The sequence below is a fragment of the Lynx canadensis genome, chromosome D2, assembly GCF_007474595.2.
Source record: "Lynx canadensis isolate LIC74 chromosome D2, mLynCan4.pri.v2, whole genome shotgun sequence".
NCBI classification, from domain to species: Eukaryota; Metazoa; Chordata; class Mammalia; order Carnivora; family Felidae; genus Lynx; species Lynx canadensis.
The window spans coordinates 13,693,178-13,709,236 of record NC_044313.2 but is presented as its reverse complement, the minus strand read 5'-3'; the positions used below and the strand labels follow the sequence as shown (position 1 = coordinate 13,709,236).

Sequence of the window (16,059 nt, the reverse complement as noted above, 5' to 3'; positions counted from 1 at the left end):
GTTACACTAAAAGTTTTACACATTTGTTTCAAAAAGATGTAATAAATACTTGGTTTATCATTACTATGAGTCAATATGTTGTGACAAGATTACGTATTTCAATAAAATGTAAGCATGATTTTTACCTGATATTCAAGAACAGAAAATATTAAAAGGGTACCTTGAAACAAAATATATTCCAAATGAAAATCGTTCCAAATACTGAAATACCACAAATATTTAACATTTAATAGTTTTTCTTAACGATGACATTTGAAGGTACACAAAGCATTAACTGGCCTGACAATGTTTTTTTTTTTTAAGGTATTCATTCATTCATTCATTCACTTATTTATTTAAAAAAAAAAATTTTTTTTTTTCAACTCATTCACTTATTTTGAGGGAGAGAGAAGGAAAGAGAAAGCAGGAGGCAGGCTCCAGCCATGCTGTCAGTGCAGAGCCTGCTGTGAGGCTCGAACTCACAAACTGCCAGATCACACCCTGAGCTGAGATCAAGAACTGGATGCTTAACTGACTGAGCCACTCAGGCACCCCAAATTGCCCTGATAACCTTGATCTTTGATTTGTGACAAATATTCCAGGCACAGAAAACTTTCATTTTGCATTGCTGTCAACTGGTCCAACTGTTCAAAGTACTTCCAAAAACACTTTCAGGTTGGATGTTAGGGTACATTTTGCTTCAGATAACTTTCTCTTTTTAATAATGGAAATATTTTGATTGCCCAGAATCTGGTTTTGCCATTGAAATGGATACAGCTTTTATTAATCCTGATTTTAGATCAATTTCTGATTCTGTGTCAGAGCATCCTACATTCACGTCTTATTCCATTAAAGCACTTTACAAAGAACTGTAGCCTATGGTCAATATTCAAATATTGGAAAAAACCAGCAAACATAAGTACTCTAACAAAGTAACTTTAGTTTCTCCCAGAAAAGTTAACAGAACACACGTCACACTGTCAATTTAAGGATTTATTTTGTTTAGAAAACTTGTTATTTCTTGAAACAAAAAAGATATTATTTCTTACAGTTTGTATAAAGTATAGTATGTACACAAATTTATTAATATTTGTTTGCAAGAACACTCCCGGTTACAAGACAAGGCAAAAGCTACACCCGAGACTGACTGCTTAGACCACGATGCTTCCTCTCTAAAGCTCCGTATCTGGTCCCCAGGACACAGTTCCTACGTCAGTGTTGCCTGTGCCTGCTTGTGATGTGTAATCTGGATTCTTTCAATCTGTAATAACTCTATGTTGAATGTTAAGCTTAACGTTTTCCCCCATTTTCCTGATTTCTTGACTGGTATCTCTTGAGATTTGGAAAAACTTGTAAATTTCTGGAGCAATGCCAGGAAGGATTTCCTAGAAATCCTGGAAATTTTCCTGGAAATTACTGGAAACACAAGTACCAGCCAAGTTAGGTGAATGTAGAAAGCATTTGCTTTCGTTTAAGCAGAACATTTAAAAAACACTAAAACAATTTTCATTCTACATCCCTATGCATATACAATTCAATCTTGAGTTAAACAAAGGCTTTCCATTCAAATTATATAATCACCAGAAATAAGTAGTAACAATCACTGGCTAATACATATTTTGAGTCAAATGAACACTCAATAGATGCTGAATAAGGAATAAATGGTACAAAAACTTTTTACTATACTACTTGGAAAGGGGGAAGGAAGAGTCCATATTGCTGAACAAAATGGCAAAGGAAACTGCCTTTAGACCCCTCTGTCCCCTGAAAGAACTATTATTAGCTCTATGAAAGCTCTTTCCAAGTTCAAAATGTTTATTTTTTTTTAAAGGCAAAGGTATACTGCAACCTCACGTTAAATATAAACACAAACACCACCTATCGACAAAGAGAATTTACAGCACTCAAGACCAAAAGAAAAGTAATTCCTAATGCGCCCTTCTATAAGAACCTCATTTTTACAGCAAAAGTGAAAAACAAACAAAAATTTTTTTTAATTTTTTTTTTTTTTTTTTTTTTACCGTTTATTCAGTTTTGAGAGAGAGAGACAGAGAGAGAGACAGAGCGTGAGCAGGGGAGGGGCAGAGAGCGAGGGAGACACAGGATCTGCAGCAGGCTCCAGGCCCTGAGCTGTCAGCACAGAGCCTGATGTGGGGCTCGAACTCATAAACCATGAGATCATGACCTGAGCTGAAGTCAGACGCTTAACTGACTGAGCCACCCAGGCACCCCCTCCCCCAATTTTTTTTTAAATGATTAAGCTTAATTTGAAAAGAGTCTTGCACTGATAGGGAGTCAAATATCACCTCACAGGTTGTGAAAAGAATCAAACTTAGCTGACCTCCTCCTATATGTGCTTACCTGCCTTTACTACCTCCTCACTTCCCCACAAAACCATCCTACTTAGAACTCAACTCTCCTGACTGTGACAAAGACTTCCAAATCTAATGTCCAGTCCTTGTTTTTCTCCTGTTTTGCTTCTACAACCCCAAGTTTACAGGACACTTTTCTACAGGGAAATCTAACCATGCCCTACTGCTAAAGATATATAAAGTCGCATTCATCACCCTCTGAAACAAACACATCGATTACTCCCACTTGTCCTGAAAGGCAGAAGCTATGTCTTGTTGTTTATAACCTCCGATGTCCAAAAAACAATCAATACTTGATGACCAAATCAAAGTCAATACCATAATCCTTAACAGTCCTTTGCCTCCCCCGCCTGAATCCACATATTCAGCCACTCAAGAAACCCTGTCCTAGTTATTCTATTTGTGCTTTTCTTTCTGTCCCTACAGATACAGATCTTTCAAGTGTGTACCTCATCACCTTTAACCTAGAACACTACTTAGTCTCTGGGGCTTCAACCTCCCTCTTTCTCTCTGCAATCTGCCTTATAAACAGAAATCTTCTTAACACAGCACTTCTTAATGTCACTTTCAGACACCTTCCGTAACTGCCCTCTGATTAAAGGATAACTGCCTTGGACTTACTCTGCTAGCGAATCTGGCTCTGATTTTTCACGTAAACATCTGTATTTCACTCAGACAGGTCCTGAAAATACTTTACAAATTCTCACTTTTGTCGCATTGGCTCTTTTTCTAACTGCCTACATTATCATATTAGCTGCTACTCAAATCCACCACGGGTCTGTCTGCCCATCTTGGAAGACACACCTCTTATCCACGAAGTTTTCCACAGCACTTTCAGCTCCAAAATACTTTCTCCTTGCACTAAATGTCTATAGTACTTATTCGCTAAGCCTCCTTTCAAGTAAGACAGCCTTGTGCAGTTGGCTTGTTTATGTATTTGTCTGCTAGCCCCACCTACATTTCAAGTTTCAAGAGTTCGGGCACTGGACTTCCCACTTTTCTGTATTTGCCGCAGTGTGGACACAAAGTGAAGGCAGCAGCGACAGAAGAACTGGGGGCAGTGGTGGCAGCCAACGATTACTGCCGGGCAGGGCTAAAAGCTTCTACATTTATTATTTCACTCAGTTTTCACAATTACTCTATGAAACAGGCACTATTATTACCCTAATTTACAGATTAAAAAACTGAGGCACAGAGAAGTTGGGTAATTTACCCGAGATCACACAGCGAGTGAAAGTCTGGGCCACATAAATGTGAGATTAATGAATTCAAGAAATTTTGACAGAAAAAAGGGGGAAAATATTTTTCTATAAATAAAAAAATATTAGAAGCAGTGATTGTCAGTTATGGCATAATGGTACAAAGAGAGGGAAAATTCAAAGACATGATCTTCTTTTGAATTCTGTTTTCTGACCACAGTTCATTTTACAGTTCACTTCAGTTTTGTTGACGGTATCATATATAAGTAAAGAGCATACCCAACATCACATTTAAAACATTCTGGAGTTTGGCCTTTGAAACCAGAGTTTCGGTTTTAGGTCAGCTAGTTCCTATTTAATTTTCTTAAATTCCTTTATAATTCAGACATCAGAGGAAATAAAATAGCTATGTTTGCTGTATGAAACAGCAGCAAATATATACAGTTACAAAAGAAACAGTACTATTTTCTGACACAATAACCTTAGGGAAGAGGAGGTGGGGGAAGAAAAGAAACACAGGACAGATAAATTCCAAATCTGGAATCTTCTGGAAAGTCTGCTTCTAGTTAAAAGCAACCTAATTATAGGGAGGATTATTTAACTCTACCCTAGAGAAATGTACAGAAACTAAGATTTTTTTTCTTTTCTCCCTAGAGGAACGTTAGCAGCTAATAAATACAGGGATAGTCTCAAGATCTCTATAGGAATCGGATTCATTTGGTGGGGTTATGTCAAATTCACAGACCTTTATAGTTACAGACGTATACAGCTTTAAAGACCTCTAGGAATCATATTCAGCAACAGTTCCAAGAAATTCTTTCCATTTTTCAACAGCCACTTACACAAATTTAAATTCTCATATTTGAGCTAATTTCTTCTGATCTCTCCTCCCATGAAGGAAAAGATTTCAGCCTTCGTCTAAATGATACTTCATTATTAGTACACAATTCTGTCCCACCATCTTCTTGAAAAGGTAACATTTAAAAAATAATGACTTGCCCTCAAATCCAAACTTTGTATACTTCTAACATAACATGAAGAATTTCAGAACCAGTTTTCCTTGGTAAGATTTTTTTTTTTTAAGTTATGAAGAAAATAGAAAGAATGAGGGATTTTGGAGTCAGACAAACTTAGATTCCAATTCTAGCCAGGATGTGATGGGCAAGTAACCTATAGATCTTAATCATCTAGAAAGTAGATAGAATAATAGTACTCCTGTAAAGATATCCGAGAGTTGGAAATAATGAATGCAAAGTGCCTACTATATATATTACAGATAATAAATGCTATTAATAACATAAGTATTTGCAGAGTCACGTTCCAAAAAGTATCTTCAAATTTAGCTACACATTTTCCCTTTTTAAAAGAGATAAAATGTCAAACAAGTAAATGCAGATAATATAACAACACCCATTTATCAACTACTCAGGAAATAAAGTTAATACTTAGCCTTATTTGTTTCAGAAAGATTTTTTTTTAAGAGAGAATCTTTATTTTGAGAGAGAGAAAGAGAGAGCATGAGCGGGGCAGAGGCAGAGAGAGAGAGAGAGAGAGAGAGAGAGAGAGAGAGAGAGAGAGAGACAGAATCCAAAGCAGGCTCCAGACTCTGAGCTGTCAGCACAGAGCCTGACACGAGGCTCGAATCCACAAACCATGAGATCATGACCTGAGCCAAAGTAGGAAGCTTAACTGACTAAGCCACCCAGCCGCCCTAGAAAGATTTTAAAAACCCAAAAAACAAAAAACAGTTTTAACACTTGGCGTACCTGGGTGGCTCAGGTCATGATCTCACTGCTCAGGAGTTCGAGACCCACATCAGGCTCTGTGCTGACAGCTGGCAGTTCAGACCCTGGAGCCTACTTCAGATTTTGTCTCTGTCTCTCTGCCCCTTCCCCACTCACATGCTCTTTCTCTCTCAAATATAAATAAATATTAAAAAATTAAAACAAACAAAACCCAGTTAACACTAGAGTAAAAAATAACCAAGTGAACAGAATCAAACAATACTAACCTAAATGAAAAGATTGACAATCAATGCAAGCTAGAAATACTTTGTGGTTGTAACTTCTCAAACAGACTGAATTTCAAATTCCATAATGTTAACAGCCTTCTCTACAGAAGAACTAAACATTTTACTATACAACATGGACATCAAAATGTCACCTTGAAGCTGCCTCCCCTAATACAAGCATATCTCCTTTCATAATAATGCTTCACTTTATTGTGCTTTCTATAGATACTGTGTTTTTTGACAATTGAAGGTCTACGTCAAGTCTAAATTCTAAAAATATGTGATTCATAAAACAGGAAAAATAGAAAGAAGGGGCAGAGGAGCAAAGAAAGCCAAAAAACAAAAAACCAAAAGAAACAAACCAAACCAACAGATGAGAGAAAAACTAAAGGACAAAATGACAGACCGAAATACAACTTATTACATTAAGCATAAATGAACTAAATACTCCAAAGAAAAGGCAGAGATGATCAGACTACACATAAAAGAACCGTTTGTAATATATATTTAAATATAAAGACACAAAAAGACTTAAAGTAAAAGATTATAGAAAAAAACATAGAAACCATGCAAACAATAAACATAAGAAAACTGTAGCAGCTTTATCAATATTAAACAAAGTAAGTATCAAGACAAGAAATACTGTGAGACAAAAAGGGGCCCTTCACAATGGTAAAAGGGTCAATATATCAAGAAGACATATGCATCTAATAATGAAACTACAAAAAAGAGAAATTCATAGTCATGGTTGAAAATTTAAATACACTTTTCACTCAGTAATTGATAGAACTAGACCAAAAAAATCAGGAAAGATACAGAAGATCTGAATGACTATACATACAGGCAGCCCTTACTTTGAGTTACTGCATGTGAGAACAGTGTCCCCACTTTCCACTGTTCTGATATGCAAGGTTTTGGTTAACACAGTTCCATGCTGAGTAAGGACTATCTGTATACGTTTTTGTATAGTTTTGAATTTTGGAAGCATGTGAATGCTATACGTATTAAAATAAGAATCAATAAGGATGGAAAGGCAGCGGTGTGAGGGAGGGAGACTGAAACCGAAAGCAAACAACAACAACAAAATAAGCCCAACCATATTTCAAATGAATAACATAACACATTGAAGGGGGAAAACTAACCTAATTTATGAATACAGTACTTGACCAGATGCCCTTAATCTTGGGTAAAGTAGGGGAGAACTGCAAATAAATCCTGAATTCTTTTTCGTAAGTATGTTTTCTCTTTTTGTACGGACAAAGCAATTCTGAAACTATCTGAGATGTATTAAAGAATTAAGCAAATGGGTAAATTGTTGATGTTATTGGGAGCCAGGGCTCAAGGGACAAAAATACGAAAGGGGTAAGAACTAATACAAGGAAAGCCCTGTGAGAATGAACTGGAATTGGAAGTACTAGAACTGGATGAATTCATGATTTCTAAATTACGTATGTGTTGTATGTATTATATACGTGTAAGTGTCTACACACATATGTATTTCCTAACTGTCTGCTAAAGGGGCTTCTGGTTATATATGAGTAGCAATGAATACATCCAACACCCAGATCTTGATTTTTTAGTTATCATTTTCTACTAAAGGAAACTAGGGCTCTTTGGAAAAACAGCTGATTCTAGGACTGTGACAGAGAAGAAACAAAATGAACCTAGAAGAGCTGTTATACCACAAAGTGATAAAGGCCTTAAAAAAAAAAAGAAGAGGAAGAAGAAAAAAGACAGGATTATGTCACAGGCGGCATACAGCAGTCAGTCTGAGGGGCTCCTAGAGGCCACAGAGGACAATTTAAGCACCAAAATAATGAAGGACAGTAAAGAAAGAAATAGGAATCCATGAATCCATGCTGGTAATAGTTAATTGGGAAATAAGGGAAGACTCTTGGTATAGAGCAGAATGTCAACTGCTGTGGTTTTCTTTGTGTTAACACTTGAAAAAATTTTAAATGATGTATTTTTGGAACCCAGTAAACCAAAACAACACTTTAGAAGCTGCTGACAAAACACAGACTTTAGAACAGTGTGACTCAGTGAAGAACTGACCTTAATTAGAATCTCCTTCGATGTATAATTAGGGACAGGTTATCCTAAATATACTACTTTGGAGTACAGAGCTCTCACACAACAAAACTTCATAGTTTTGCCTTCACCAACTATAATCTTAGTTTGTTTAAAATGTGACTAACTGGTTGATAAAACCAGCCAAAGAAAAGAAAATGTATCCATTACATCATTGTCTTTTTTTTTTTTTTAATTTTTTTTTTCAACGTTTATTTATTTTTGGGACAGAGAGAGACAGAGCATGAACAGGGGAGGGGCAGAGAGAGAGGGAGACACAGAATCGGAAACAGACTCCAGGCTCCGAGCCATCAGCCCAGAGCCTGACGCGGGGCTCGAACTCACGGACCGCGAGATCGTGACCTGGCTGAAGTCGGACGCTTAACCGACTGCGCCACCCAGGCGCCCCTATTACATCATTGTCTTAACACAAAGATGTATATGACAAACCCCTCTAGACTTGAGTGCCAGAATTTCTTTTCCCCTGAAAAACACGCACAGTATACCATGAAATAAGGGCTAAGTAGTCCATCAAGTTTCCTTTGCTGCCGGAAACCTGAGCTTTTCTTCTCTATACAGTTGTTTTAGATATAATTTATCTTCTATTTAAATGCACATGGGCCTATATTTTGTTTGCAAAATATCTCAAATCCTTTAAGATGGAATTTATAAAATAAATTATAAACCTAAAAAAATCGTAATATGACTGCAACACTAATTGGAAATAATTTAGTCTTCTAATAGTGCTATGAACACAGCAATTTAGTTCATCTGTGGTTTGAAAGTCGGCGTTAGTGCAAAAAAAATTCAGAATGACTGTTTTTTTAAACTCTGACAAAAAGTGTTAGAACCAATTTTTACAAAGTTGTGTTTCTGCCCCCAACGTTTTACCTGGGAAATTCAAAACTATATTTCAGATAATTTGAAAAGAACTTCCCTTTACAGTGTGAGACCTAAAACTTTTAAAGTAATAAAATTCAGGGGTGCCGGGGTGGCTCAGTCAGTTAAGTATCAGGCTCCTGACTTCAGCTCAGGTCTTAATCTCCTGGTTTGTGAGTTCGAATCCCGTGTCAGGGATTCTCTCTCTCCATTTCTTTCTGCCCACCCCCCGCACGCAGGCGCATGCCCTCTCTCTCTCTCAACAATAAAAACATTAAAAAAGAGAATTTACAGGACTCTCTCTGCCCCTCCTTGGCTTGCACTGTCTCTCTCAAAACAAACTTTAAAAATAAATATATACATAAAAATTCCTAGCACAGTATCTATTACACCTCATCTACATCATATTAAACAAATGTATGTTGAATAAACGAATAATAAATCTTCTTCGAGGCTATCTTTGCAGGTCTGGGGATGGGTAGATGAGTAGGTAGATACAGGAGAAGCACGAAATTTTGTCCAAAACTGCTCTTCAAATGTTTGAAAGTTGCTATGATTATTTTGGAAAAAGTAATCCAATGTTATGATTCTCAATCTATAAGAAATGTAAATGCACAAGAAAATTCACTGAAAGAAAAAAAGGAACATCAGGCCAAAACTTCTTGAGACACAGACCACTTGAAAAATGTCCTTCCAGACGTTAGAAGAAGCCCAAATCTTAATTAGGTATTTAATATTCACGCTTACCATACCATATTAGTTTAACCACTTAAAACTCAGACTTGTGCAGAGCTGTGTTTTTATGTACATGTCATTTTACCACACGATGCAGTCCCTTTTATAAAATCTACAGCATATTTAGTCCTTCTATGATTAAAAAAAATCCTCTGCAACCAGACTTTCTGACATAATGACGTACAATACTGAATCATTCCAAGGTAAAAAAAAAACAAAGTTTAGCATACTACTAGTATATTAAAAATTAACCTATCAGCAAGGACACAAATACACTGGGTACAAAACAGAACTGTGTACTCAGGCACTTGTTTTTATTATGGGCTGGAAATAAAAATAGAAGTGATAAGTACCCAATAAGTGGTACAAACAAGTGTCACAGAAATGCAGCAAGGAAGACTGGTTTCCGGGAGCAGAACATGGGGTAAGGCCATCGGCCTGGAATAGAGTGGGCTGTGAACACAAGAAGCTTGGTTCTTTAAAATATCTATGGCAGGGAATAGTGAACTATGATCCATGGGCCAAATCCAGCCCCCTGCTTATTTTTGTGTTGCCTATAAACTACCAATGTTTTTTACATTTTTAAATGATTGGAAAAAAAAAATCAAAAGAGGAGTAGGTCATGATACACAAAAATTATGAAATTCCTATGTAGACCTTTATGGAGACACAGCCATACCACGCCCATCCGTTTACCTGTTTTCTATGATTGCTTTCATATTACAAGGGCGAGCTGAGTAGATGCCACACAGACCACCTGAATCATAAAGCCTAAACTATTTACTATGTGGCCCTTGAGAGAAAACATTTGCCAAACTCTTTCCTGAGAAAGGCCTATGTGGCTGAGGCACTAGGAGTGAGGGGCTGGGAGGAAAAAGAAGCTAGAGAGGCAAGAGGGGCACGTGGGCCATAGCGAGGATTTGCGTCTATATCCTAAGAGTAACAGGGAAGCCCTTAAACAATTTGAAGTAGAAAAGTGACAGGAAGATTTGCATTTTAAAAAGCTCATTCTGGTGGTTACACAGGTAACCAGCATGAGGAAAAAAGTAAGGATGTTAGCGTAGTAAGTAGTTTAAGCAGGATATGAACATAGCTAAGACTTATGGGGCTGGGAAAGTAAAAAAAGGAGGCTGGGCAAGATTATTTCCGAGATGCCTTTCAGCTCTAAAATTTTAAGAATCACAGGGGTTTCTAAGTCTGGTTTTGCAACTTTTCAGGGTATTTCCAATGATCACAAACAAATCTCAAAAATGTTATACTATGTAACATTTACTATATATGTTATACATATAACAACTCTCCAATAGGAAGTTAGAAATATGCCAACAGAGCATCAAGCATCTAAAGTTTACTGAAGAATAAATGATCCTCTCCATTAGAATACTTTCTAAAATATGGTTTAAATTTTTTGCAAGCCGGAAAGGACTAGTTTTATGAAATTCATGGTCAAAGAATTACAGTTCATACATAAATGAACACAATGGGGGAACAAACACAAATGTGCTTGCATAAATTTTCACCGCACTTTCCCATAATGTAGCAATGAGGGAACAAAGAACATACCTGCTACATTCTAACAATGTAACTTTGAGACGGCCTTCGGTAAGTGCCCACTGTTGTATATGGATATGTTCTTCTTCATCTTCTTCAAATCCTTGCAAGGTTTGGAATGGAAAAAACGGCTTAAACCTGAGAAAAGTAAAGATAAGTCTAAATTTTTGAACAAGAAACACCACAGCTTAACGCATAATAAAAAAACCTATCTGTAGGAAAACAACACAAAACGAAAACCTAAACTGCACGTGCTCCATAAATCCAAAGCTTATCACACCCAACTGGCAGCAGATGGTACCTTCTCTGTGGCACCCAGACCCCCCTGGGCTTTTGGCACGCTCTTGGTGACAAGGCAGGACACTTAGAAAAAAGAACGAGAAAATCTGAAGATCCCCATTAAGCCCTAAAACTTGGGTGGGGCAGGAGAGCGATTCTTTCTGGACTAGATGGAAGAGTGTCCCTACAGTACAAGATCAAAATTCAGAAAGCATTTTTTCATGGAAACAATACAATTGATAGTAATTAGCACATGATAATGATTACTCATCACAATGACATCAACAACAATCAGTGACGGCAAGGATAGCATCAGAATCGTTTACTATTTGCCAGACAGTACTCACAATACTGAGAGGGCTCACAATACTGAGAGGGCTGATAGACTAGCTTCCCTCCCCAGATGAGAACAGCGAGCCTCACAGGTTAAAGGATTTGTTCAATGTCACATGGTGGGTGGCAGTACCAGGATTCAAGCTAGCATGATTCCATCAAAGCCCAAATTACATAACACTTCGGTTACCTATGAATAATTCAGGCTTGGCCCATGTGCTTATTGTTTAACACTTTGGTTTTCACGGAGAAGCTTGTGCTGAGTTATGAACTGTAGCCTTTAAAATCTTTAATTTGAAACACAAATTCATACTCCTCCATTACAGCAAAGGACAAAGAAAATGAGAGAAAATTGGGCTCGGGAGCTTATAGTTTTCAATTCCCCTTATATACTGTTACTGGACCCAGCATTTGTCTGCTTCAAACTTCAGCGCTTCTCACTAACCCCACACAAAAAAGACAGTCAAAAGTCCTTGGTTTCTCACATTCAGGGTCCACCACAATTTATTTTCCCAGTGGCATTTTTCGCTATTAGAAACCTTCCTTTCTAGGAAGTGCAGTCACCTCAAGTACCCAGAAGATACCACGCATATTCCAGCTCTCAGGTCTTTCGAACCAACTGGATGTTTTCCCTACTTCTGCAAGCCTAGACAAATCCTAAACACTTTCCATAATCGGCTTTAGGTCCTAGATCACAGCAGAGCACACACACTGTTTCACTCTTTATTTTGCAGTCACTTAAATTGCTGTGCATTTACGCATTGAAATCTCAAATGTGACATGCTCACGACTGTTTGTACCCTTCATGCACACCATCAGGACTCAAGTATGTGTTGAGCTTATTTATAAAAATCCAATGCTAAAAATGAAATAAACATTTAGAAAATGATAGCCTACTATAGTTCATACGGGAAGATATTGACATAGGGGGAGAAACACGGTTTTATGGTTTCCCCGTGAAAAGGATTAAAGGAAAATCTTTTTAGGGACAGATAGATACACAAACAATGTCCTGAGCTTTTCTCCTGCTTCTGAACTAGATGGGAAACAGAAAGTCCTCTTCAGCTCCTTAATTTGCATTTGAAGTCATTTGGTTCAAACTTGCACCAAATTTTTGAAAGGAAAAAAAAAATTAGGAACTAAATTCATCATGCTAATACAATGTTGTAGCTGAGTGCTTTTAACACACAAGCCTCATGGCTCCTGTAGAACATGTGACTGTCACTCTGTGAAACATTACAAAGATCACTATACTATATACACAACCAACTTTGAATATAATAATGCAGCTAAATCAAAGCTGCTCTACGAATCAACTTTTCTTGTCATGTATAAACTTACAATTCAGCAAGAATATTTTCCCACAGGTGTGTGACTTCAATGTTCTATGGAATAAAATCTAATTTGGTTTATTAATGCTTCTAGCAGCATTTGCTAAAAGTGTTTATGCACAAAAGGACATTAAAATCAGAAAAAATGTATTCCATTTAAAAATAATACACTAAACACTGGGATAAAGCTATTTGTTCACCAAGCTAATAAACAGAATCCACACATTTGCATTCTCTAAGGACACTGTTTTCAAAAATTTGAAGTCTAAGCCTTTAAGTATCTCAAACCAATAAAGAAATCCAAACAGCAAAGCAGGCTACTTCTACCCCTTAGTTTTATCTTCCCATCCAACCGCACTATCCTTCCTCAGGATTCATTAGCCTTTCTTCTTTTTTTTTTTTTTTTTTTTCGTTTATTTATTTTTGAGACAGAGAGAGACAGAGCATGAACAGGGGAGGGGCAGAGAGAGAGGGAGACACATAATTGGAAACAGACTCCAGGCTCTGAGCCATCAGCCCAGAGCCTGACGCGGGGCTCGAACTCACGGACCGCGAGATCGTGACCTGGCTGAAGTCGGACGCTTAACCGACTGCGCCACCCAGGCGCCCCATCATTAGCCTTTCTTCTGTTAGCCTATCAAACATGTCACTGTTTTCTCACTCAAGTTCCCTGAACAAGCTACCTGTACTTCCTCCTGTAGAAGCCTTAAAAAACCAACCCAGAAAGATCAACTTCTAAGATGACAGCACGGGTGGGGGGGGGTGCCTGGGTGACTCAGTCGGTTAAGCATTGGCCTCTAGATTTCGAGTCAGATGGTGATCTCACTCAGCGTCAGTCATGAGATCAAGCCCACCACCCACCCCAACCCCCGCCCCCTGCCCCCACCAGAGCCTGCTTAAGATTCTCTCTCCCTCTCCTTCTGCCCCTTCCCTGCTTGTGTGCACACACACGCTCTCTCTCAAACATTACATTAAATTAATTAAATTTAAAAAAATAAAATGACAGCAAAGGAGATCCACTGACCCACTCTGCAATAAAACTGATGCAAGTCATTAACACAGACACAGAAACAAAACACTTCAAGCCTCGGAAATGGCCCTAATGGTAAACAGCAAAGGGAAGAACTTCTATTCATCAATTTTCTTGACTAGAACATTTGGTTAAGAAAAGTGAGAGTGTGTGGTGTCTAAACCAAGACGGGCCACCCCCCCCTCCCCCCAGCAGGCTGAGCAAGGAAGAGATTCGTCTCCAGACCTCCAGACCGCTTGCAGCTGGGCACATGGCGGTCTCACCTCCACTCCCGAGGCCTTTCTCCCGGGGTGGGGGGGGGGGGGGGAGAGAGAGAGAGAGAGAGAGAGAGAGGAGGGCAGCAGTGTTTCTCATCCAGCCCCCCGCTGCCCAGCACTGAGGCTAAGCGCCAGGCCAGTCGAGAGACGGGAGCTCCCTTCCTTGAAAGGCCCCGATCTGTGGGCCGGAGACTTCACCCTGGGCACGGAGCGCACTGGAGCCCTCATCGTCCTCGCTCTGCCCCAGGACACAACGGTTCTGTGCCCAGAGGGGCCAGGCTGCTGCCACCCCCGAGCCCCCTCGCACCCAGCTTCTGGAGTGAGAGTGGCACTCACTCAGGGAGAAGCCGGCCGTTGTCCCCAGCCCCAGCGCCAGTGCCCTGGCTCAAAAGATTTTGCTAAGGGGTAGGAAAGGGAAAGGTGGGCTTTAAAAAAGCTCCTAACCTCTTCCCGAGGCGCTAACTTCATACACCAAAGAATATGGAGAAGCTCAAACCCTACGTGTGCTCTCAAGAACGAGGGAGGTGGTGACGAAAGGCAGCTGGGAGATTCACGGATTTAATGATGCCCTGGTCACAGGAAATAAGACAGGGGGGAGGATCTCTCCTGAGGTCAGAACAAGTACCAAACGCTGACCTCAAAAATTATTCCTTGAAAGAAGCCACAGTGTGACTGGATTCGTTGGTGGAACAATAACACACTAAACCCGGGTGGCCTAGTTGGTCGAGCATCTGACTCTTGATTTTGGCTCTGGTCATGATCCCAACCAAGGGCTGTGGGATGGAACCCTACAGCATGGAGCCTGCTTGAGATTCTTGCTCTCTCACTAAAAGAAAAAAAAGAAAAAAAAAGGAAAAGAAAAAAAAGAAAGAAAAAGAGAAAGATTTCACCACCAAAGGGGTTCTCAACCATAAATATGAACTGATAGAAGAAAAGACTTAATGAATTTGAAGATAGAGCACCAGAAGTTACACAAGCCAAAGAACAGCCAGGAAAAATAACAACAAACAATGAACTGAGTCTTAGAGAAATCTAGGAGACCATTAAGCACACCGACACACGTAATGGGAGTGCCAAAGGAAGGGAAAGAGAGAAGAGAGGAGGAAAGAAAGAGGGGAATGGAAAAAACAAAGAAATAACAGAGGCAGCCAGTAAGCCCCAAAGCCACAAATTATATGATTCCATTCATATAAAAATCCAGAACAGGGAAACCTATAGAGGCAGAAAGTACATTCATATTTAGGGTTGGGGTGGTAGGGGGGTTAGGAGAAGGATAGCTGAAGGGTACGGGGTTTTCTTTTTTGTGGTGATAAAACTTCTGAAATGGACTGTGGTGATGGTTGTACATATCTGTGAATATACTAAAAGTCACTGGTATGTAAGCTTTAAAAACGTAAGTTTATGGAATATGAATTATATCTGAATAAAGCTGTTAAGAAAAATCCCAACCCAGGAGGCGCCTGGGTGGCTCAGTCGGTTGAATGTCCGACTTTGGCTCAGGTCATGATCTTGTGGTTTGTGAGTTCGAGCCCCGTGTTGGGCTTTGTGCTGACAGCTCGGAGCCTGGAGCCTGCTTTGGATTCTGTGTCCCCCTCTCTCTCCGCCCCACCCCTGCTTGTGCTGTCTCTGTCTTTCAAAAATGAACAAACATAAAAAAAAAATTAAAAAAAGAAAAAAGAAAAAGAAAAATCCCAACCCAGTTTACCCAGAAATAATTTCTTTTGTCATTGCTTTGATATGTAAATGTTTGGTGTTTAAATAAGAAATAAAACCATAAACGACACACCTCTGTTAAAAAAAACTTAGAGCCACTTTTAAGGCTTATGAAAAACAAAGATTTATCGAATAGTCACTATATCAGGTACTGACTCAAAGCATTTATTTGCTCACCTAATACTTACAACAGCCCCCAAACAAGGCATTAGCACACTGTACATAAAGCAACAGTCGTAGAGGCCTCATACATCCTACACACTGAGGGCAAAACCGGCATTAGCCTGCTAGGGCTGCCCAAACAGAATACCACACGCTGG

At 39.0% G+C, this 16,059-nt stretch overlaps 1 protein-coding gene across 1 annotated transcript in view; it reads right to left on the bottom strand.

Annotated features, from left to right (window-relative positions):
• The window catches only part of PDZD8 (PDZ domain containing 8), a 72,828-nt gene that overhangs the window by 37,119 nt on the left and 19,650 nt on the right, over positions 1–16,059 (bottom strand). Inside the window, exon 2 of the mRNA XM_030333995.1 lies at positions 10,809–10,934. Within this exon, the coding sequence (XP_030189855.1) occupies positions 10,809–10,934 (126 nt within the window). The remainder of the gene's footprint in view (positions 1–10,808; positions 10,935–16,059) is intronic.